This window comes from Elaeis guineensis, chromosome 8, assembly GCF_000442705.2.
Source record: "Elaeis guineensis isolate ETL-2024a chromosome 8, EG11, whole genome shotgun sequence".
Taxonomy (NCBI): Eukaryota; Viridiplantae; Streptophyta; class Magnoliopsida; order Arecales; family Arecaceae; genus Elaeis; species Elaeis guineensis.
In genome coordinates, this window is record NC_026000.2 from 1,402,064 (window position 1) to 1,425,701 (window position 23,638).

Consider the following 23,638-nt stretch of genomic DNA (forward strand, 5'->3'; position numbering starts at 1 on the left):
GAGACGAAGGAAAGAGGGAGGAAGGGGACAAGAAGGAAGGCGTTTCCTCCGCCCACCCTCGCCTCCACTTCCCGCCGCCACACCACCGCCCCCCGCCCCCCACAACCACCCCCACCACACCCCTAAAGGTGAGACTCTGTATAAACGACACGCGGTCGCCTCTCTCTCCCCTCTATCTCTCTTTCTTGAATTCTTGTCGGGGATATGAGACGAACGTCTGATGCTGATCGGGCGGCCCAGATTCGGCGGGCTCGATGTCATCTCTCCTGCAGTAGGACGATAGGATGGAGCTCCGATCGCCGGAACGGTACCTCCGGCAGTACGACGAGGAGTGCGGGGGCAGCGAGGTCCGCTCATCCAGCGATGCCTTCGATATCCCGGCCAAGAACGCCCCCGTCGAGCGCCTCTGCGGATGGAGGGTATATTCTCTTCCCTTCTCTCGCACATTGCTTTGATTGAGACGTAGATGTGATTGCGTGCTGTGTATATGGATTTCCCCGCAATTAGATCCTTGATGAAGTTGGAGATTTCTTCTTGATTCTGGAGACTGAGACAAGTACGAACCGACAAGGAGTTCGATTAAAAAGGACTGAGAAGGAATTCATTGCATTATATGTTGGCCTTTGTAGTCTTGATTCACCGGTCCTGGTTTGGAGAAGGCGTACGTGCTAAAAGATTAGATGCTAGGGAGGGCTTATTCTTATGTTGTCGTGAACAATTCTAAGGCAAGGAGTGGTTCACGAACGAGAACTGAATGGTGGCTACCGAGAGGAGCTGCATTAACCTTCATATTGAAGATCGTTATTTGCAACAGATAGAGAACATAGTGAATGTGTTATTTCCATTGGAATTCGGAGAGAAGGTTCTTCACATTTATGGCGCAAAACCTTGAGATTGAGAATGCCCTTTATGTGTGCAGATGGACTGCGACAGAGCATGATAAATTAGGCCTCCTTAGAAAATTTAATAGAAGTTAAATGGAAATGGCAGAAGAACTGGTTGAACAAAGGATGTCAACTGAATTTGGGATTATTTGCCGAGGGAAAAAGAGTATAATACGGCAGTAGTTAGGGGAAATATCAAGAAACTATTCGATCATAAATTATCAAAAATTAGAAAAATAGATTAAGAAAATGGAAAAATTTGGATTCATAGGAAAGACTGTGGAAAGAATAGTGCAAAATAGTCACAGGAAATCAAGATTATTTGCAGAAGTTTCCAACAGCTCCACAAACTATTTTCTTTTATTTTCATTGAGGTGGTATAAAGTTGAGAGAATGCTTTTGGTGAAAATATTGAGAATTATTGAGCATCTCTTGGCTAAGATGAAGAGTTTTGTTATTACTAGGTTTGGTAGGCATGTTCGATGTTTTGTATTTATGGTTGTAATATTTTGAAAATATCCAATATTAACCATTTTCATTCGCAAACATTGCATGTTGTAGTTCCACCTTCTACTATATCTAGCAAAGTCAACAGAAACTTGAGTCATCTTGAGCATCACCTAATGTTCTAGATACATCTAGTCTGCTTGCTGGTCTCTGCTGTAAAGGTCAAAGCAGGTCCTATCTAGACTGGATCATAGGCATATTTCTAATCATGCAAGAATAATTATGCAGGTTTGCTTGAGATAATGCAATGTAGGATTTAGATTACTATGCACGTCTACTTCTGTCTATATCACTGTGTTCTTGATAATTCATCCTTCCCACCCCCAACATGGGGAGATGTTGTTTAACCTAATACCGTAGTTATTTTGATTTTTATTATGCTGCTACTCTTTACAGTCATTGGTATTTTCATCTCTATGTTCATGCCAAAGGTTCTGACATCTGAGTAGAATATAGTAGTCCATCTAATGGTAAATAGATTGGTCATCTTAGGTGAGCATATTTGTCTTTCTCATTTTCACATCAATAGACAAGCTTCTGTATGTTTGATCTTTTTAATTTATCTGATATATGATATTTAAGCCTAGAAAAAATATTGCCTATTTTTTCAATTATGTCTTGTTAAAACCTCAAATGGATGAGATGTCTTGTGGATTATATTAATTAATTATATGGTTATTTTCTTTTGTGGCAGCAAGCTGCCCTCGTGTTGAATGCTTCTCGTCGATTTAGATACACACTGGATCTAAAAAGGGATGAAGAAAAAGAACATATAAGGAGGAAAATTCGGGCACATGCTCAAGTCATACGGGTATTAATTTCATCAGCAATTGGTCCTGACTCCTGAATTTTGCATAATCTGGGATAGTTCGCATTCATCCTAAATTTGACTCTTTTAGGCAGCATATCTCTTTAAAGAGGCTGGGGAAAGAGAGCCACCAGGTATTCTATTCTTGAATTCTTTTGCTTGATTAATGATTTGTTGTTCTTTTCGAAGTAAAATGGAATTTGCATTGCCAATGAATTTGGGAAGTCTAATTACCTATATCATGTCATTGTCCTGGACTTTCTCGTTGTATCTTGAATTTATTTGAGGGTATTTACTGATCTTTCTTTTACCAATATATTCCTTATCCCATTGTTAAGGAACTGCTGATTTGATTATATTTGATATCATTTTGAATTACGAATGTCTTAGTATTGGTGTTACTTTTGTAAGTTGACCAGATAAATTACCTTATAGGACCTTGAACGGTTCAAATTTCACTTACCTATGCTTGTACGAATGCTTGATTGTGTAATTTTTATGTGACAGAAGTGGTCTAGGAATTCATTATTCTATTATTATTTCACTTTCTATTTCTATTTTCTGTTCCTCTTTAATTGTTTCTTTCTTTTTTACTTTTGCACTACTCAGACTGCTTTAATTTGATCTGAGTATCATGTCTTTTTTTCCTCTTCATTTGTTTTGTTAAGATATTAAAATGATGGGTCTTGATTAACTTTTTAAAGTTAAAATATCATGCCATTGCATTGTTTTATAGTTGTCCGAATTTCTTGTTGCCTTTTTTCTTTATTATGTTTGTCTTGTATAATGCTCATGAACTTTAAGTTGATTTGTATGTTTTTATGCATGCTTTTGCATCTGATGAACAGATACCATTGGAGGAAAGACAATAGCTGCTGCTGGTGGTTTTCAAATTGGAGTGGAGCAGCTCACTGCGATGAATAGGGATCATAGTTTTTCCGCTCTACAAGAATATGGGGGGGCAAGTACCTTTTAGATTTTATATTTTCACTCTTTACATTTCGTTGTGTTATCTATTGACTATAGAAAAGGTGTGCAAAAATTTGTGTCCTCAGGTTAAAGGGCTGTCAGATGTGCTGAAGACCAATATTGACAAGGGAATTAGTGGAGATGATGCGGAATTATTGCATAGAAGGAATACATTTGGGGCGAACACATATCCTCATAAGAAAGGAAGAAATTTTTTGGTATGATTTAACCTAGCTTCAGTCATTATTTTATTTTTCAAACATCCCTCCTTTCAGAGGATTCACATTCCATTGAATTTTATTCCTCCTCATTTGATGCTTGTAGGTTTTCATATGGGAAGCCTACCAAGATTTAACCCTTATTATCTTGATGGTAGCTGCAGTTATATCTCTGGCACTGGGCATACAGACAGAGGTAAGTTTTAGATTGGTGTTTGTTTATTCTGTAACTATATTTCCAGATGTTCTGAGACAATTTGAATATTTGTTCTATGAATTAAAAGAAAGACCATCTAGGTCACCTTTTTCTTCCCTATTGTTTTGCTATGTGTGTAAAATTGTTGCATAGATCATGTCTAATTGGATTTTAAACATTTCCAAGACTTTTATTAGCTACCTCAAAATGTGCCTGCTAAAGTGGTCTGTCAGGTTTGTTGGAATTTCGGAACCTGACAGCCGGTTTTATTCTCTTGCTAACACTAGATTTCTTAGAGTTATTACTTGTTTACTTCATATTCTGAGATCTTTTCTTTTCAGCTTTCCCTTCTAGTCTCCATGAGGCATGTTTTTTGGGCCACGACTATAGATTTATGAGTCTTTTTCCTTTTGGTTTAATTCTTATAATCAAACTGAGGACAATGTGTCGCATTGTTTAAACTGAAAAATGTTAAGCTTTCAATATTTTAAGTGCTCAACAGCTCTCTTCTATGACAAATGTGATTTCATTATATGTAAGTAAGAAAACTATCACTGCGGATCCCTCCATCTGGGAATTATCAAGCTGGTCATCTTTTCAAGGATGATAGATTCTTGATGATTATTTTTGTGATGTTGAGGTCTCTCTTATAGCAGTTTTCTTTTCCCTCTGCATGATGTTCCTTGCTGGGTTCTATCTTTGTAACCTTAATGACATCCTTTTTACTCTATACTATTTTAATCAACAACCAAATGCTATCTTCTTTACTTCTTTATTCTGAAGAACTTCTTTTAACGAACATAATTGAAATTATTTGTGCTAAAAACTTGAATATATGGATTGTTATAAGATACTGAGTGCTTTCTATATTATGGACTTTTCTTCAACCATTTTGTGTTTGAAAAAAAGGTCGCAATGAATGAATCTATGGTATATGTTGACTTCAGATTTTTTCTTCCCCAAGTTTTCATGTGCTTCTGTCTATCATCTTAGGGTTTACATGAAGGATGGTATGATGGTGGTAGCATTGCCTTTGCCGTTATTGTTGTTGTACTTGTTACAGGTATGGCCTTGAATTTTTTTACCTATCTCCAATATACTTGTTTTGTTCATTTTTGTTTGTATGTGTCGAAACTTCCCTCCTTTTATACTTGATGAAAAAGCTTTGCAGCCATATGCATCTTATTCTGTCAAGATGCCATTATGTAGTCCTTATGTTCTATATTCTATTATTGTTAAGGTATCACAAACTAGTTTTTGGTTGGAAACTTTTGCTGCTGAACTCCGAGCTCGAGCTGAGGTCAGTTGGGCCCAAGTGAAGTGTGAGGTCGGTGAGGTCGCCGAAGCTCCTGAGTTGACTGCTGAACCTGTAAAGAAGTCTACTTGCTGGAGTTTTTCCAATGGGGAACTCTGACACTCAGGTTGGCTGGAATTCAATGAACAGTGGAAGAGAGAAGAGTGAGCGAATATGACCTCTTGAGAGGGTTGAGAGGCTTACCCCAGGGTCCCTGCCTCTCTCTATTTACAGAGGGAGGTCGGTGGCTATTTCCGCGATGCGCACAATGACTAGAACATGGCGTTAATGGCCCGCAGCAGTCAACCGGAATTCAATGAACAATGGAAGAGAGGAGAGTGAGAGAATGAGAGCTCTCTCAAGAGTCCCCCACTAGAAAAACTTCAGCAAGTGGACTTCTTTGCAGGTCAGCAGTTGACTTAGGCACTTCGGTGACCTCACTGACCTTAGTTCCCTTCGGCCCAACTGACCTCAGCTCGAGCTCGGAGTTCAGCAGCAATAGAAACCATCAGCAACCAAAATAAAATAGGAAAAGCAATGTTACCCAAAATTGCAGAATCTAGATTTTGCCATGTCCAGGCACTTGGAACCTAGATGCTTCATAACATTCCTTGACCAGATCAGCAAACTGCAATATCATCATAGCTATGTATCAACTTTTGGCACTCAGAAGTTTTCACTCTAACATAACATTTAGCAAAAGTTCTATGAATTCTACACATTAATGAAAAGCAATTGTTCCACTCTCTCTGTCTCTCTTAAAGAAAGGCAGCAACTGGTTTAACAAACAATTCATTGGACACAAGTGTCTGTACATATTTGTAAACATATGCATATAATATGGACATGACCTAGTATTTTTTTTTTAAGATCCAAGTCTGACTCTTTCGGACACTTGACAACCATGCCATGTCTCGAGTTAACATTCGAGAAAACATAGTAAACATTCGGACACTTGACAACCAAGGGCTGGGTCACCAGTCCAACCACCTGGTCACCAGTCCAACTGCCTGGTTAATCGGTCAGACCAAAGACATTGAAAAAAAAAATTTAAAATTGTTATGAGAATAAGGATCATGACTCAACTCAGCAATGTATCTCATTGGTTGGGAGAGTTAGCCTGTTACACTAGGTCAGGAGTTTGATCCAGTTCTCTCACCTGTTTTACAATAATTTTTACCGGGGATTTTTTCTTTTTTTTTTTTCAAGATAAAAGGATCATGCAGGTCACTCAAAACTGCAAGGTCGAGTGCAATCTGGCTGGGTTTGGTGTGTTTCAATGGTTGAAACCCAGGTTGATTGCAGATATGATTCAAATATTGAACTGAATCTGACCTAGGTCCAGTTTGCTGGGTTTCTGGTCTGGCCAGCTGGCACAATACAGTTCTCATAACTACGGGAAGAAAAGCTAATTGCCTGAATTGTGGAGCATGTAGTGCCTTTTATGGTTATCCTGGCACATGAGAAAACTTATTAAATCAGTTTGGATGACATCTTCCCTCACTTTTCTACTTTGTTTTTGCAAGCTGAGAAAATGCTTGGTCATCTTTTGCTTCATTGTATGGTTGATTGGATGCATCTGAAAGAAATTACTCTTATGCTTCTTTCAAGCCATGTGGGTTTTCTAGTCACCTGTCAAGCCACCTCTATCCTCTCAAAACAAGATTGAACATATGCTTTGCAGCCTAGATTTGTTTAACCTTTCTAAAGCTACTTATTTCTAAATTCTTTGCTAATGATGTATGTCTTACATGTTCTGATCCTTAAATAGATTAATGTAAGGTGATATTATGGATGGAGTATTATTATTTGCTGGTAGACTAAACAAAATTGTCAGGATTACCAGTAGCTTTTGGATCGTGGTATTTCTCTTTCTTTCTTTCCTTTTCAAAGATAAGATTCAATGTACTATTCGTATGTGAACTTAGTTTATTTAGGCTTGGAATTGGTGGATGTTAATCATGCAGCTTTAATTTACATCTATTAAGCACAACCTTTTTACCTTATTTTTTTCTTCCCATGTTTTAGCTATCAGCGACTATAAACAAAATCTTCAATTCCAAAATCTGAACCAGGAGAAGCAGAACATACATTTGGAGGTGAGCATCATCGCAAGATTTTTTTTTCCTGCAGTTTGCTTTTTGTTTTCTTAATGTGGGGCTTGCTTGTTGAAACCATTTAAATATCTATTCTGTGGGATACCTAGGTAATCAGAGGTGGTAGAAGAATGGAAGTTTCAATATTTGATCTTGTAGTTGGTGATGTTATTCCTCTTAAAATTGGAGATCAGGTAGCTAGTGAAAGTAATATTAGTTAGACTAAGATTCACCTCTCCATCTTTCATATTCAAACTTGTTGGGCTACTCTAATTTGTTTTTCAGGTTCCTGCTGATGGCATTTTAATTTCTGGCCATTCTCTCGCCATTGATGAATCTAGTATGACCGGAGAAGCCAAGAATGTAGGTTTTTGTATTCTTTTTCCTATCTTGATCTTTATGTCAAAATGGATTTAGTAATGGTAATATGATTCTTTGCTTCAGGTTCACAAAGATCAAAAGGCCCCATTTTTGATGTCTGGTTGTAAGGTTGCTGATGGCTATGGTACCATGTTGGTGAGTGTTTTACATATGCTGATGTTTGCCATATATCCTATCACTTTGGCTTAGAAACATATGCATTTTCGTATGCTAAGACTTAAAGTTGTAAACGGTGGTAGTTTTGAATTTTTCTTAAAACCATCTGACCAACCAATAGCCATGAAACTGCCTTCTTTTTTCTCAAATATATTGTCACGTTGTTAGAAACTTGAATACCATTTTTGTGCGCTAGACTTAGCATGCATATACATGAGTTCTGAATTATCAACATGCACATACACGAGTTCTGAAGTATCAACACTCAACATCGGAAATACATTAAAATTCATGCAATGAATATAGCTGGTCAAGATGGCTGCAGCAGAAAGTGCTTAAACTTGATATTTATTTTTAGAGATGAACAAGACACATTTAAAGATTACTGAGATTTTCAGCTTATATACTCAATTCAAGAATTTGTTGGTTATTCCATTGTCTTGTTCTTGCTTCCAAGGGGCATTCCTTACTAAAAACATGTAAATTTGTCAGATCAGTTGTGCAGGCTGCTTTGTTTTGTCCCTGGAAAGAAAGTCCCTGTATTTTACTCAACTGAGTACTCTGTTCATGAAAATTACATTTATATTCTATTAGTATATTTATAAAAAGAAGGTCAAAGAATAATAATAAGTTTATAAATTAACTAATGTAGACTTTACATGTATATTGACATCCTAAATCAAACCATGTGTTCATAACTAGTTATTTCTGTAATTGGATTATTCAGTATAATCAAATCGTAGTAGTTGATATCATGTTTGAAGCAAGGTTGATGCTTTCAAGATTCAGCCTTCTTATGTAGTAAAAAAACAAAAATCAAATCTTTCTTTACATAATGAGATTTTAGCCAATTCAGAACCATAAATAGGTTTGTTAAGGAGAGGAACACTACTTTTGGTCTTAAGAATTGTTTGAAACTTTAATCCACTTGAAGAATTGTATCCAAAAGAATAGAACTGGCACTGAAGGGTTTTGGGGGGTGTGGGGAAGGGAACCATCTAAGATGATCTGGAATTGTGAAACATTGGTGTTAAAGGTGTTGGATTCTGTTTAAGTGGCTACATCGGGAGGGAATATCAAAATGGATGGACTGGAATTTTGAGCTGGGATTTTATAACACAGTTACCATTTCAAAGGAAATGGGTTTGGTTATAGCCAATGGTGAAGTTGGATATATATGCTTATTCCATATGAATGGGACCAGGTTTGTTATCTTGCCATTAGGTAACTATGTTGTAATGTTTTGACAAGATTCTAAAAAATGACATTGTTATTCTATGGGAAAATCATTATGTGTTCATTTTATTGGGGGGCATGTCTTGTACTACATTATTCACTTCAGTCTTTTGTTCCTTTTTTGAACTGCATCCAGGTAACCTCTGTCGGAGTCAATACTGAATGGGGTCTATTGATGGCCAGTATTTCCGAGGATAATGGTGAAGAAACTCCTTTGCAGGTTTGTTTTTCCTGGTTTGGTGGAATGAGTTCTTTTTTGTAGAAAGCTTATTTTTTTTCTTTTGGTGCATGATATCTTCTGTGAGTTGTGTGAATAGCTAAGTGGAATTGTGCCTTTTATGACTTTACATGGTTATTTTTCTTGGAATAGGTGCGCTTAATGGTTTTGCTGTTTGATATCTTCTACGCGTTGTTGAATAGCTTAGTGGAGTATGCATTTTATGGCTTTACATGGTTATTTTGCTCTGAATTAGGTGCGCTTGAATGGTGTTGCTACTTTCATTGGTATAGTTGGCCTGACAGTTGCTGCTGCGGTTCTTGTAGTCCTCCTGGCTAGGTAATTGGAGTTTTTGAGTAATTAATTTAGGATTATTTACATGCTTTTACATTTTTTTCAAAAAAATTTTCAGGCACTTCACTGGGCATACACAGAATCCTGATGGAACTGTTCAATTTGTAAGGGGACAGACAGGTGTAAGAGATGCACTAAATGGAGCCATTAAGATCTTCACTGTTGCAGTATGTATTGGTGGATGTAGTATACTTGTATTGTGTAATATTTTGGTTATCGGGGCTTATGTTCCTCTCATTTGTGATAGATGACAATTGTGGTTGTTGCGGTGCCTGAAGGGCTTCCACTGGCTGTGACCCTGACGTAAGGATGTGCTGTATGCCTTAAGATTATTTTATCTTGTTGTATTGAGAAGTCCACTTTCTCCTTAAACTGAAAGTTCACATTCCCACTTTTTTCCTCTTTGTAAATTTACTTTTAAATTTTTCTCATTTTGTCAGCCTTGCATACTCAATGCGAAAGATGAGGCAGACAAGGCCCTGGCATGTATTTTGCATATTTCTTAATAAAAATGATGTTTCTAGACTTATAAGGTTGAATGAGATTTAAAATATTGCACGACAGGTGCGTAGGCTTTCAGCTTGTGAAACCATGGGTTCAGCAACAACAATCTGCAGTGACAAGACTGGAACTCTGACCCTGAATCAGGTACATCAATTTGCACTTTTATAGGTGCAATTTTGTTATTTCATAATAATTATACTTTTTTCTGTTTCCAAAAGTTTAATTGCTTAAGTATTTGATCATGAGATGAAAATCCTTGCAACATGTGAACTTGAAGTAAGCCTTACATGTTTGGCTTTAAACTCTATGAGGATTACTCTTTTGTTATAGATGACTATTGTAGAAGCATATGCTGGTGGAATGAAGTTAGATCCTCCAGATGATGTTAAACAGTTGCGTAATATATCTCCTCTATTGATTGAAGGCCTTGCTCAGAATACAACTGGTGATGTGTTTGAACCTGAGGTAAACCTCTTTTATCTGGTTTAAATGTTAATCTTACAACTTGGGCTACTATTTCAGATGGGCAGGAAGAACTGTAATTAACCCAATTTATTGTGTAACTAAATTTATTGGGCTCTCCTGTGATTAAACATCTTTGATGATACTTTTTATAGTAAAAGGCAGAGATGGAAACTTGTAATCAACTAATACCACTAATATGGTAATATACAAGTGATATTCTAGACACAATATGATCATTTTCATATTTTTCTGCTAAGTAGTTCTTGCATGCACTTGGTTTATGTCTTCTGGAACAGAACTATAAAGCCTTCGTATTTTACAGAACAATGTCAGAAAAACTGCCTAGAAAGTGTCTGGACTCCATATTCAGTGTCTGTTAATGGTACCCTAGTTATTGTTGTTGATTTTGCAATGCTATATTATAGAATGCTTGTTATGATGTTTGTGAGATTTCACTGAGTCCTGTATCTTTGAGGTGTTTGACTATTTCACTGTTGATTATATAGTTGTAAAGTTCTCTTGATTGTTATACATCTGATTTATACGGATCCCTTTGTTGCCTTCTTTTTGGTAAAGGAGGTTTATTTATTTCTTGTATGATGTTCTGAACTTAAAAATTTTGTGGGGCTCCTATTTTCTGTTGTAACCTTTCTGTCATATGCCTTTAAGTGAAATGATTATTGTGTAGCATGTGAAACATTTAATTGAACATACTTTTCTTAAATAGGATGGTGGAGCTATTGAGGTTTCTGGCTCACCCACTGAAAAGGCCATCCTTTCTTGGGGGGTTAAGGTGCAAGTTTATGCAATTCTAATTGCTTTTCTCATAATTTTTTTTTTTTCCTATCAAATCCTGATTATAAGTGGCATGATAACTTTATAGCTGGGAATGAAGTTCAATGATGTGAGATCGAAATCGTCAATCCTTCATGTCTTTCCTTTCAACTCAGAGAAAAAGCATGGAGGTGTTGCAGTACAGCTGGTAATGACATGTCATATAAATTCTTTTGTATTTTATTTTTATTAGAAATAAAATTTTATCTACATCACTTATACCTGGTCAACCTTTTAGTTTTTTCTTGACATTTATTTATGATGAAATCATGCAAATACTACTGGAGATGTCATTCTGAGATAAATTTTTTCTCTCTTTAAAAGTTGGCCTTTTGGATTCAGCACATATTGATGTCACCGAAGCACTTAGAGTCTCAGACATCCAGTAGCCAATGTTATCTAAACATAATTGTCAGGACTGGAACATAGTCCTTTTGTATTAAGAGTGTGTTTGGTGTTTTTTTAAAAAGGTTTTTTTTGGCTTTTAAGGTCAAAAAAGTGCTTTCTGAAAAAGGTAAGTGCTTGGTAACATCATTTAAGAAGTGCTTCTCAAAGAAGCAGAAGTCAAAAAGTGGAGTTTAGGAGAAGCTGGAAAGACTAACTCCTGGCTTCTGTTCTTCTGGTCGCTTCTTATCTTTCAAATATGACAAGTCCACGATAAGAGGTTGTCTTAAAAAAAAAACAGACATTGCCAACTTCAACCAAAATGATTAAAAAAAAAAGATGAAATAGGCGCGAACCCCTGTTTTGCACTGGAGGAGGGCTCCACCCTCCTCTGGCCTCGGCCACTCTCAGGCCCTCGATACGGGCTCGCTGGCCGTCGAAGACGTCGCGGCGGCATCGCCGTCCATCCTGAGGCCTCTGACAGCCTTTGGACACTTGGTAAGGACCTCCCCCTCTCTCTCCTTCCCTCCCTCCGTCCTTATCGAGCTCGGCAAGAGCTCGGATGGCCTCTGGTGGCCGCCGGAGACCCTCTCCTTCTCTCCCCGCCTCTCTCTCTTCCTCTGTTTCTTCTCCCTCTACCCTTCTCTGCCCTGTTGGTTTGGCCCGGCACGGACTGGTACAGATCGGTACTAAACCATACTGCTGGCCAGCTGGCATGGGGTCTGGTTCCAGTTCGGCGGCGGTCCTTATTTACCATTTATAATTTACGTCACAGATGATATTCCATGACCTCATTGGTTTTTGTCTGTCTATCTTTTAAATTCTTGCCAAACAATCCCATATTGTTGCCTTCTGATATCTCACTAGAAGAACGAGGAATGCCAGAGGATATGGAGTTATTGATGCAAGCTCATGTCCAAATTTGGTACATGCTACTAATATTGGATGTGTTCCAATGAAGAAACAAGTAACGTAGCAGAGAAGAGGGATGTGCTTGCATATGGAAGCTTGACAGGTCAACAACAATGAGAGGGGTTTTGATTTAGCAATGATAGCAGAAGACCTAAGGGGGCTCATTGTTTGGATGTGACCCACATTGAAATGGGTGACTCATAATTCATATGTCTAAATTGGAATAGATGGAACGGGGCTTGCTGACCTTGGTTACTATATGTGATTTTAATTGGCTAACTGCTTGAATGAGATATTATTGTGGATCTTATATTCTTCTAGTCTCTCCTTGCTAGTGGCATTATTCATTAGCGATTGCGATATTGCAATTCTTGGAATACCTTCTTAACAATCATTACTCACTGCTTCCACTCCTTAACCTATTCTAAAGCTCAAATTTGCAAAAATTAGCTAAAAAGAATGGTAGTCAATGTCTGATTAGAGTCATTAGACTATCCTGCAGTAATGACTAGTGAATACATGTCAATCATGAAGTGTTATATGGTGCTTTTTCTTTAAGTCAGACTGGAAATTTCATCAATCAGCTGTAAAGTTTGTGGCAAGAAAACCACTTAATTATGCTTTCACTTCCGCCTAGCATACTCCCAACTCCCAATGTGCTCATGGCTTTGATATTTGATATTTAATGTTTTGTTTCCTTTTGTTTATCATCATGTGTGTTCACGTATAGAATTAGCTTAGCTATTATTCAGTATGTTGATGTGATTCAACATTCAATTTTAATGGTGTATATCTTCTTTTATTTGTATGTAACTGCAGGCAGACTCTAGGGTTCAAGTCCATTGGAAGGGGGATGCTGAATTAGTGTTAGCTGGTTGTTTGTTTATAATTGTGTATAGTTGGTTTTATATTTCCTTACGTTTATCATCACAATTGTGTTCATGTGTACAATGGCTATTGTTGCGTATGCTAGTGTGATCCAACATTCAATTTTAGTTGTGCATGTATCCTTATGTTTGTTTATAATTGCAGCCAGACTCTTGGTTCATGTCCATTGGAAGGGAGCTGCTGAATTGTTGAGCATGTTGATGTGATCGAATGTTTAATTTTAATTGTGTATATCTCCTTTTTTTGGTTTACAATTGCAGCCAGACTCTAGGGTTCACATCCATTGGAAGGGGGCGGCTGAATTAGTGTTGGCCTGTTGTTCCAACTGGCTTGCCCTGGATGGTTCGGTTCAACCAATGACCTCAAACAAGGTAGAAATCATTCAGTTTAATCTTATGCCCCTTTCACAATAATAAGTTAGTTTCCGAACTCTCACAAACCATTGCAGATGAATGAATTTAAGAAGTCAATCGAGGCTATGGCAGCAGTTAGCCTACGCTGTGTTGCGCTTGCATATAGACTGTATGATCTGGGAAAAGTTCCAAATGAGGAACAGAGAGACACCTGGGAGTTGCCTGATGATGAATTGATTCTGCTTGGTATAGTGGGGATAAAGGTTTGTTTGAAGAAATTTAATTTTCTCCCAGTTGATTTTCTAGTTTCGTTGAGGTATCTTTATTTATTTACTTCAAGACCGCCCGGTGTAGGTCTCTGTTTTGTTATTGAAGTTCATTCTTTAACATTACATGTTCATTATTCAATTCCATACCAAAAAACCAACAAGAAAACTAAGGAGTGGTTTTAGCTTAAACAGAAATTGGCAACTTCATAATAAAATTTCTGGACACTAATCAGAAAATTTTATGAGACCTAAAACTCCTGCAAATATCTATTTTGGAGAAAATAATAATGATAGGAAAATATTAGAGTAAATACAAAAATTCTTAAAACTTATGTTTGTCTATAACAGCAAAACTTAATCGGTTGGCACGCTTATGAACCAAGTTGGTTTTGGTTGCTTGATGATTATTGCTGATGATAACTCATCTGGTGAGTAGTGGGATTGTTCAATCTATGAATATGTCTTTCAGAAAAATATGTGAGCTAAATTGGCTGATAGCATAATGAAGTGACCTTTTTTTTTGCTTATATCGAAATTTAATTGATGACCACCAAAAATTATCAGGCCACAAACCTGTGGTTGGAGTGTTAAATCTTGAAAATTCTACATCTGTATGATTTTATTATTGTAGACAGGCACAACAATAGAAATTATTAATATACTATCCATACAACCAGATGATGCTTGTTGATCCTTTCTCGGTGACCACACCAAAAATTGCCTCTCTAAGTTCCAGGAGCAAGTAGTGACTCCATTGCTTATGATCATCTGTATTGCTATACTTAATGAGTAGTTTCACTTCTCATCTCTTTGGCTCAACATGTGTTTTTGGTTGTAGGACCCTTGTCGTCCAGGGGTAATGAAAGCTGTGAAATTATGCACCAAAGCAGGTGTCAAGGTATCCTTTGATATTTGTTTTCTTTTAAATCTGACAAAGTAATGCAAGCAAAATTTGTTTTGCTATGTGCCAGTTTAAATTGTTCATATGAACCTTTTGACAACTTTTCTTTAATTTGACAGAATGCATAAAAAAAATTGATTCTATGATATTCATTAATGTCTAACTATCCATATGACTTTTCAATACCATTGTCCCATTATGCTTTTCTGTCAATAAGGTTTGAGTTCATATGGTCATTTGGTGTGTTGATGCCAATTGCTTGAACATGGTATACCACATGAGCCGAATATCTGGTCATTCTTGTATCCTCTGTTATTGATTAAAATCACTAAATAGACTTGGGAGAAAGGTCCTTAATTGTTCATGTAAATTAATGCCATAAGGCATTTGTAATCTGTTAAGGCTCATGCCAATTGCATAATTGTAATGCTTTTGAGCAAGGAATCAGTCATCACAACTTGCTGTATTCACTGAGGAGACAAGCTTCAAAAGAAACGGTGGCTATCTGTTGTTAGGTCTATCACATTTGCAAGTTCAGCCTGTATGCAAGCAAGCACGCACGCACGCGCGCGTGCGCGCGCGCACACACACAGAGTTCATGATTTGATTAAGGTGGTTAAGAGTTTCCAATGCCCAATCAATTGGCATCTTTTCTTATGCATGTCTACCAATTTTAGTTGGAATGCGAGCCCCCATTGTTTTATAAGAACACATTACCATACAGGAGCAGGCTAGGTGCTGCCTACATGGAAAGGGAATTATGTTTCCAAGGCTGAAGTAATGAAACCTGCAAAGGGAAAGCATTGGGGGCAATGGATTCCTGGGAAATTGTTTTTCAACAAGTATGGACAGTTGGATGTGTAGCAAAAAAATGGGGAATAGTACTTATAGTCATTGTGGTAGTCTTTATCTATTCTTATACTTAGCCATAGCCAATTTGCTGATAGTAATTATTCCTAAAAAAGAATCTAAGCATACCCTAATTTCTGATGGTATCTATGTAGATCTGGTAAGCATATATGACTAGACATAGATACCATAAAACAGAAATAATCCTTCCCTGTTTGTTTTTTCAAAAATCTTACCACTTTCTACATGGATTGAAGGAACAAAAATTCAAGAGCCATCCCACTACCTGTTCATGTGTGGGTGGATGGATGGATGGGGGGAGAGAGAGAGAGAGAGGTGACTCGATGGAGGTCTTTTCCTCTATGGATCCATTTTCATCTCTCCTTTTGCTTTTATCCACATTTTAACTTTTGGGGCCTCCATTACAGTTTCTAGCAAATATAATAAACATACATTGCATTTATGAATTATTTTGCGTTTTTTTATGACTAGGATGATAAATAAAACACATTAAATTAATGTTACTTTTATAATCCATTAATGTTCTAATGTGAATATTAGCACAACAAAAAGCAATGAGTACAGATTCCCTCCACAAAGTATCCATCATGTTGATTTCTCGTCACTTTATCTCCATTAAATTATGAAACTTTGTCTTGCCATCATGTTCATTGATCAGTGGCTGTTCTTGTTGCCCCTCTCGAGCAAATTCCTGGCTCCACTGCCGGTGACACTTATATCATAATCCTTGTGAATCTCTTGCTCTTTAACTGCTCGTGTTTAAATAAGGAAAACATCATGGAAATATGGTGGATCAGGTTAGTATGGATTAGGATTATGTTGAGCACATGCCAAGCGTTTAGCTTGGTGTCCTGCTTCCAGGTTACATATAAACAACTCCCATTAGAAAACATTCTATTTTTAAGGCAAAACATTGTCACTAATGGAGATAAACTGGGACAGAATTTTAAAATGGAATGCCTTTGGAAATATGCTCTCTCTAGCCTTTGCTATATGCTTGTCAAGCACATTTATTCATCTGCAAAAGTTCACACCATGTGGTAAAAAAAAAAGAAATGAAAAACATATGTAGAGGACGAAAAGATTAAATCTGTAATCTTTTTGTGTGTGTATTTTTAGATTGCGGTGTAAAAATGCATTCTATTCTGCTAACAATATTTTGTCTCTGAATTTCGCATGTCCATATTTCTTGCATGAAAAGAGGAAGTTGCATGTCTTAAGAAGCTGTTAATTAGTTTCAGGTGAGAGAAGACGGTTGCAATCTGTGCTTGGTGACTTTATCATGGATTTATGATAGCATTCTGTAACAATTGGGGTCTAATCTAACGGTCATTTGTTTCATGCTAGATTTGTGCTGCAACATTTTTGGTTTCCCCATTGTTGAGTAACTTTGTTTTTCTTTGTTCTTCTAGAGATCTTAGATCTTATTGATTCTCAGTTGTTGGTTTACAGCTATATTTTATACCATTTGATCAATTGATGTCTGAAGGATTGCTTATGGATTAATAGGTACGCATGGTAACTGGAGACAACATTAAAACAGCAAAAGCCATAGCTTTGGAGTGTGGGATACTTGATATGTATGACAATGCCACTGAACCAACCATTATAGAAGGAAAAGCATTCCGTGCCTTGTGTGAAACAGAAAGGGAAGAAATTGCTGAGAGGATAACTGTAAGTTTAGACAGCCATGGTACCTATTTAGAGTGTTTTTTTGCAATTTAACTTGTTTGTTTGAACCGAAGTTTTAAATCTCGTGGGATGGGACTGTCTCGATTTTCCTATGGAATGGGATATGCCGCCGTCTCGCCCCATCCCAGCATTTGGGATAGGAGATATCTTAAGATGTCCCGATTGGGACACTGGTAGGACTGTCTTGTTCCAACACATAGGATGGTACCCTGTCCCGATGTCCTGCGGGAGGTCCTACCAGGATCTAAAACCTTGGTTTGAACCACCATTTTTCACAGGCAAACTAATAACTGCACCATGCAGCACTGAGTTTTTGGGCATATATTTCAAGAAAAGCTTTATTATTATATAAATACTAGAAAGATAACTTGTTTCAAAAATTTTATGCTTCTCTTGAGTTCAATAGAGCATAATTGGTCCATATGCCCAATCTCATAATGTATGCTTGGCTCAAACTTCTTGTAAGTTATCTTGGTGCACACTTCAAGTATGGATACTTTCAAGCACGATTCGTGCAGAATCTAGAAATTTCCAGGTCTGCTAGAATTAGTTAATTTTCTCTACGAGTGCTGCATGCTTCTTTCTTTTGCATGGCATCTAGAACAAGTTTCTTAGTTTGCTAGTTTTGGTAAATTTGGTACTGTTGTTTACATAACCACAAAAACCACTGTACTTCCTATTTTAGTTGCATGACAAGATAGAGCATACGTTGAAGGACTTAGACCCTCAAACCTAGCCATCTAATTCTTTATAGTTTATTGCACTTCAATTTTGGCATTTTGGCTTAAATTCATGCTTCAATGATATAGTTCTCTATAACAAAACTTGTCGTCTTTCTCCCTTACTTTAGACTCCATTCCAAGCATGAGAGGAATCTTTGTAGCACGATTCACTGGTTCTGTTGCTTATATTGCACAAGCACAGGCAATAAACTGGACATTTCTCTGAACCAACACATCATTATGGCTCCATGTTATGCTTTGTAAAATCCAAGTTTGCATGGTATTTGGCACAACTCTTGGATGATCAACATTAACTTGGGAGTCAGCCATAAAATGTTTAGGATGTTGATGAACTTTCATACAGCTAACACCATATAGATGAGATAAGGCTTAAGAATTAAGGATTTATGAAACAACAACATTAAGGCTTAATTTGTGTGTCATGCTTCATGAATCATTCTTTGCTAATCCTATATGATTAATATTTCCAGTAGGGTGTGTGTGTTTTCATGTGTGCGCATGCATGAGCATTTGGGTGTGTATATGTTTATATATTGGCTCTGATGCTCTTCATGCGAATAATTTGCATACATTCAACAAGAAAAATATAGATGAATTGTATGTATGTAGCTGCATAATTATCACAAAAGTGATTCATTAATTTGTGAAAATTTATGTAAAGGTAATGGGAAGGTCTTCTCCCAATGACAAACTTTTACTTGTCCAAGCATTAAGAAAAAAAGGTCATATAGTTGCTGTGACTGGAGATGGCACAAACGATGCTCCTGCATTGCAAGAGGTTTGGTTGTCTTCTATTTCTTTTTGTTTGATTTATAATTGTATTTCCTTAGCGCTAAGACTGCTACTTGGTTAATGCAACATACTCGAGATGTATATCTTGTTTTTTAGGCAGATATAGGTCTTGCAATGGGAATTCAGGGGACAGAAGTTGCAAAAGAAAGCTCAGACATCATCATATTGGATGATAATTTTGCATCAGTAGTAAAGGTTGGACACGAATCTTAGGGCTAAATGTGCTAACTTGGATTCAAGCTGCTGCATGGGATGAGAAGATGTATGATTTTGTCTTTGTTTCAGGTTGTCTGGTGGGGCCGTTCTGTCTATTCAAATATTCAGAAATTCATCCAATTCCAGCTAACAGTCAATGTTGCAGCCCTTGTAATAAATGTGGTTGCAGCAGTTTCATCTGGCAATGTACCCTTAAATGCTGTGCAGGTTGATATAAGATTCTTTGCCTTTATTTTTCTTTTTTGGGGGATGGGGTGGTTCAGATTAAAGGAACAGGTCAAAACAAAATGCAACCTGACGCCAACTTCAAATTTTCTTTTATCTTGCCCAAATATAATTCACTTGTCAATATTCTCCTTGAGTCGCTATACAGAATGGCTGCTATGCTGCCTGAAATTGATGCTAATTGAGTTGTATCCTAGCTTATCTTTCATAAGGATGAAAAGACCACAGCAGATATACATTAATGTTAATAAAGCTACTTGCTTGGGTACATCTTGTCTGGGCGGAAAAAATTAATATAATAGTTTTTGCAAAAACATTCCCTCTCTAGTTGTGTACTGAGCTTCACTTTTCATGTGTATCTCAGCTTCTTTGGGTCAACCTCATCATGGACACACTTGGAGCGCTAGCATTGGCAACCGAACCTCCAACAAACCGACTTATGAACAGATCCCCGGTTGGTCGAAGGTTAGAAAAATTCATGTTCTGTTTATAAATATGCTGGCTTTATATGGTGATTTAATGGACAAGATGACAGGTAGTACTACTGTAGTAATTTACACTAATGCTTTTATTCTGTTTGGGACTACCTCAAGCTCAATGTTTCAAGTCTCTTTGCATGCATTCCCTTTTAAGGGACCATACAGGTGGAGAAAGTGTAGAATTATGCAAGGAATATTCTTCATCAATGCCTTTAGTATTCGCTGAACCAATATGAAACCATGCATTTATAATTTTATAGTCTAAAATATGTAATCCCATTTAATAGACAAGACTAACATGCACCTTCTCCTCCCAAACCTTTGATATTTATGCTTAGACATTGTCAAACAAAAATTCCTAGAAGAAAGCATGACATCAGCCACTGATATATGAGTAGTAGATGGTGAATTATGTCAGAAAACAATAAGGGAGGCAGTTGCAAAGCTGTTCGGAATAGCTTGTACATCTCAGTAGCTGTCTGCTTTTTGTTTGGGCTAAATAGCTTAAAGTATGAGGAAGATACATGATTTGCAGATTGCAACATTAGTTTCCCCTGTTACTTCTATTTGAAACGGCATTTTGAAAAATGCACAAAGGAGAGTTTTTCTCTTGCACAGTTTCTACCCAAGAAAAAACTGCAAACTTATGATAATAAATCCAGCCATATCAGTTTTGACTCTGATGTAGTTATTGATAAATTCTCATAACTTTGACCTGAGAGTAAGTTGCCTCTGACATCATTTCAGGAGGACGTATATCTTTTTTTTTTTTTCTTTGTCTTTTTTTTAAGATCTGTCCTTCATGGTTCTGGCTAGACAGGGTGATATGATTTTCACTTGCACAGTCTTTAGGTAATTAACTTATGTTAGTTTACCAAGCCATACTGTTTTTGATTTTGATGTAGTTATTGATAACTTCTCATACTTTGACCAGAGAAAAAGTTGCCTCTGAACTGATTTCAGGAGGAAGTATATTTTATTTCTTTTACATATGTAGATCCTAGTTCTGATAATACATGGTGATATTATTATCAATTTTTTTTAATTAATATGATGGCATCTCGTCTATTTTCCTCAGGGAGCCTCTCATTACAAATATCATGTGGAGAAATTTAATAATACAGGTATTTCCGTGTTCTGGTAATATAACTGTGCATCCTTCACTCTTTTGGTGGAATTTTATGTGTACTGGACCTACTTCAGTTTACTGATTTGTTGAACAAGAGCAAGTGCAGGCTCTTTATCAAGTGGCTATCCTCCTTGCTTTCAACTTTGGTGGCAGGAGTATCCTGCATATGAAGGATGATACTCTAGAACATGCAGAAAAAGTGAAGAATACCTTTGTATTTAATACATTTGTCCTATGCCAGGTAAGCCTAGCTGTTTTCCTTCAGAGTTGAACAAACAAATAAGGATAAGCATTTTAACTATGTTTAATTATTCTTATGTCTTATTGAATGTTCTCCAGCTTCTTTTGTTTCATGGCACTATAATCGTGCTCAAACTGCCAATTGTGGCCAACACAATCTTGTCCAATCAGCTGTTTAGAATAGGATTATATCTGTAATCATTCTCTTGGTGTCTGCTTCATCATAAGCCTGAGATTGTGTTACTGTCTCTTGAAGGTTTAATGATATAGTTATGACCTTTCCTATCAGATATTCAATGAGTTCAATGCTCGAAAACCAGATGAAAAGAATGTTTTCCATGGAGTCACAAAGAACCACCTCTTCATGGGGATAGTTGGAATAACTGTTCTACTTCAGGTAAGAAAACTGATATAAGTTATTTTTTTCAAGCTTGCAGAGTATTCTTTTGTACTCGCAACCAATCAAGTAGTTACAACTTGCTGCAGGTTTTGATTATCGAGTTCTTTGGACATTTTACTTCAACCGTCAGGCTCAATTGGAAGCTGTGGCTGATTTCAATTGCTATAGCTTTTGTAAGGTATACCTAGCTATTCTTTCAGCAACATGGTGATCTTGAAAGCAATTGTCATGCCTCTTGTTTCTTAAGTCTTTGCATATTGAAATTTTCAACAGCACCTTTTCAGTCAGCACCTTGGTGTTTTAACGATTCAGACATTTGTACAGAATGATGAATAGAACCATGGATTACAATCTAATGGAGCACCATTGCATTAGCGCTGTTAACATTATGGCTTGCCTAATCTTATTAGTTGTTTTAATGGAGATAATGTAACAAGGGTTATCGACTAAATAATGAACATATAATATCAAGGCCCATATTAATATTCTCAATGAATTGAAACTTGGCCCTCAACAGTGTTCACCAACTGGTTGTCACTGAGTGCACATGATATATTAATATCTCTGTATTTTTCTAAACATGTACTCACGGTATTCTTGCATCTTTTCTTTGCTCAGTTGGCCTCTGGCTCTTTTTGGGAAGTTCATCCCAGTTCCTCAGGTTCCTTCCAGGGATATTTTCAGACGCCGGAGGAATCGACACTAAGGTCTGATTTCAGGATTCAAAAATATGGCTGGATTTTGTATCATCATATTATATGTTTATGAAACAAATCAAGGCCACAAACAGCTTATATTTCCAGAAAAAAGAATGCACTCCGCTTTACATATCTTTTCTTCATCTTGCGGATGAAAGGGCTGACAGGCAGCGAGATAACCATATTTGATATGCAGCTGTTCAAAATGTCGTTATTTTTGCTAAACCGTAGTTGTCACGTTCTTGCATCTTACAGTGAAGAGTATAGCTCTGTTTATAATACGTATATTAATTGAACAAATGGTTCTACTTGGCTCTTAAGCTGGTGGAACTCCTTTGTACGGCGAGATCTAATATATCTCATGGTCTAATATATACAACATATATTTCTTTTGCTTGCATGAGAGCTAGTCACAGATTTCCTATCCGTTTATAGTTTTGGTTATTATTATGTCAGCGTAGTAACTTTAAAGACCCAGTGCTTGCCCTATAGTTACTGTTATAGCCCCCCAAAAAAAAAAAACAGAAAAAAACAGAGGATTCTAAAACCGGAAAGAAGACTCCCGATAGGAGTCTTCTTCTCCGGCTAAACCCAGGCAAAATCGAACTCCTAGGACCCCTCGGAGTCCTAGGATCCCCTATAAGAAGACCCCCTCTCCCTTGAGACCCAACATCTTCCTCCTCCCTCTCTCTTTCTCTCCGTTTTTCTCAATCGAAGGCCGCGGACACCGTTTGATTTCTCGTCGTGTTTGCCGCCGACGAGGTCTCCGGAGGCTGAGGTGAGTCTCCTTCTTCTTTCCCTCCTTCTTCTCCTTCCTCCCATGCTCCTGTGCGCGGCTGTCGGCGACGAGAGTCGTCGATTTTCCATGGGGAAAGAGACCCTGTTTTTGAGCTTTTTTTTTGGATTTTCCGGCGTCGGCGATCGGAATTGATCGCCGGCCACGCTCCTCCGTGATCGGGGGAGTGGCCCCCGTCGGCCGTCGGCCTCCGCCGCGGCGGCCATGGCCCGAACGGCTGATCAAGGCCGGAGGACCAAGAGTCCTCTATTCCGGCACGGGAAGAACCAAGAAAAGAAGAAAAAGAAAAAGAAGAAAAAGAAAAGAGAAAGAAGGAAAAAGAGAAAAAGAAAAGGAAAGAAAAAAAAGAAAAAAAAAAAGAAGAAAAAGAAAAGAAGAAAAAGAAAAGAAAAGAAAAGAAAAAAAAATAAAAAATAAAAAATAATATATATATATATATATATATATATATATATATGTATGAACAAATAAATAAGTAAATAAATAAATAAATAAAAATTAAAATTGATGAGAGAGAGAGTTTCTCTCTCTT

General features: G+C 37.2%; 1 protein-coding gene across 1 annotated transcript; it reads left to right on the top strand.

Moving 5' to 3' along the window:
* The first annotated feature begins 182 nt into the window (after nucleotides 1-182).
* Nucleotides 183-22,710, top strand: LOC105050841 (calcium-transporting ATPase 5, plasma membrane-type). Its single transcript, XM_073261703.1, is given in 34 exon segments — nucleotides 183-419; nucleotides 2,086-2,202; nucleotides 2,291-2,333; nucleotides 3,048-3,160; nucleotides 3,255-3,386; nucleotides 3,493-3,582; nucleotides 4,576-4,645; nucleotides 6,905-6,975; nucleotides 7,083-7,166; nucleotides 7,258-7,335; nucleotides 7,417-7,488; nucleotides 8,882-8,965; nucleotides 9,219-9,301; nucleotides 9,375-9,483; nucleotides 9,564-9,619; nucleotides 9,757-9,779; nucleotides 9,782-9,798; nucleotides 9,881-9,964; nucleotides 10,151-10,285; nucleotides 11,013-11,078; nucleotides 11,169-11,267; nucleotides 13,564-13,674; nucleotides 13,752-13,919; nucleotides 14,764-14,823; nucleotides 17,206-17,370; nucleotides 18,793-18,909; nucleotides 19,020-19,118; nucleotides 19,209-19,346; nucleotides 19,729-19,829; nucleotides 20,922-20,967; nucleotides 21,079-21,213; nucleotides 21,502-21,609; nucleotides 21,699-21,790; nucleotides 22,231-22,710. Coding segments are annotated over 34 exon segments (3,189 nt in total). The 5' UTR covers nucleotides 183-284; the 3' UTR covers nucleotides 22,319-22,710.
* Nucleotides 22,711-23,638: the final 928 nt, after the last annotated feature.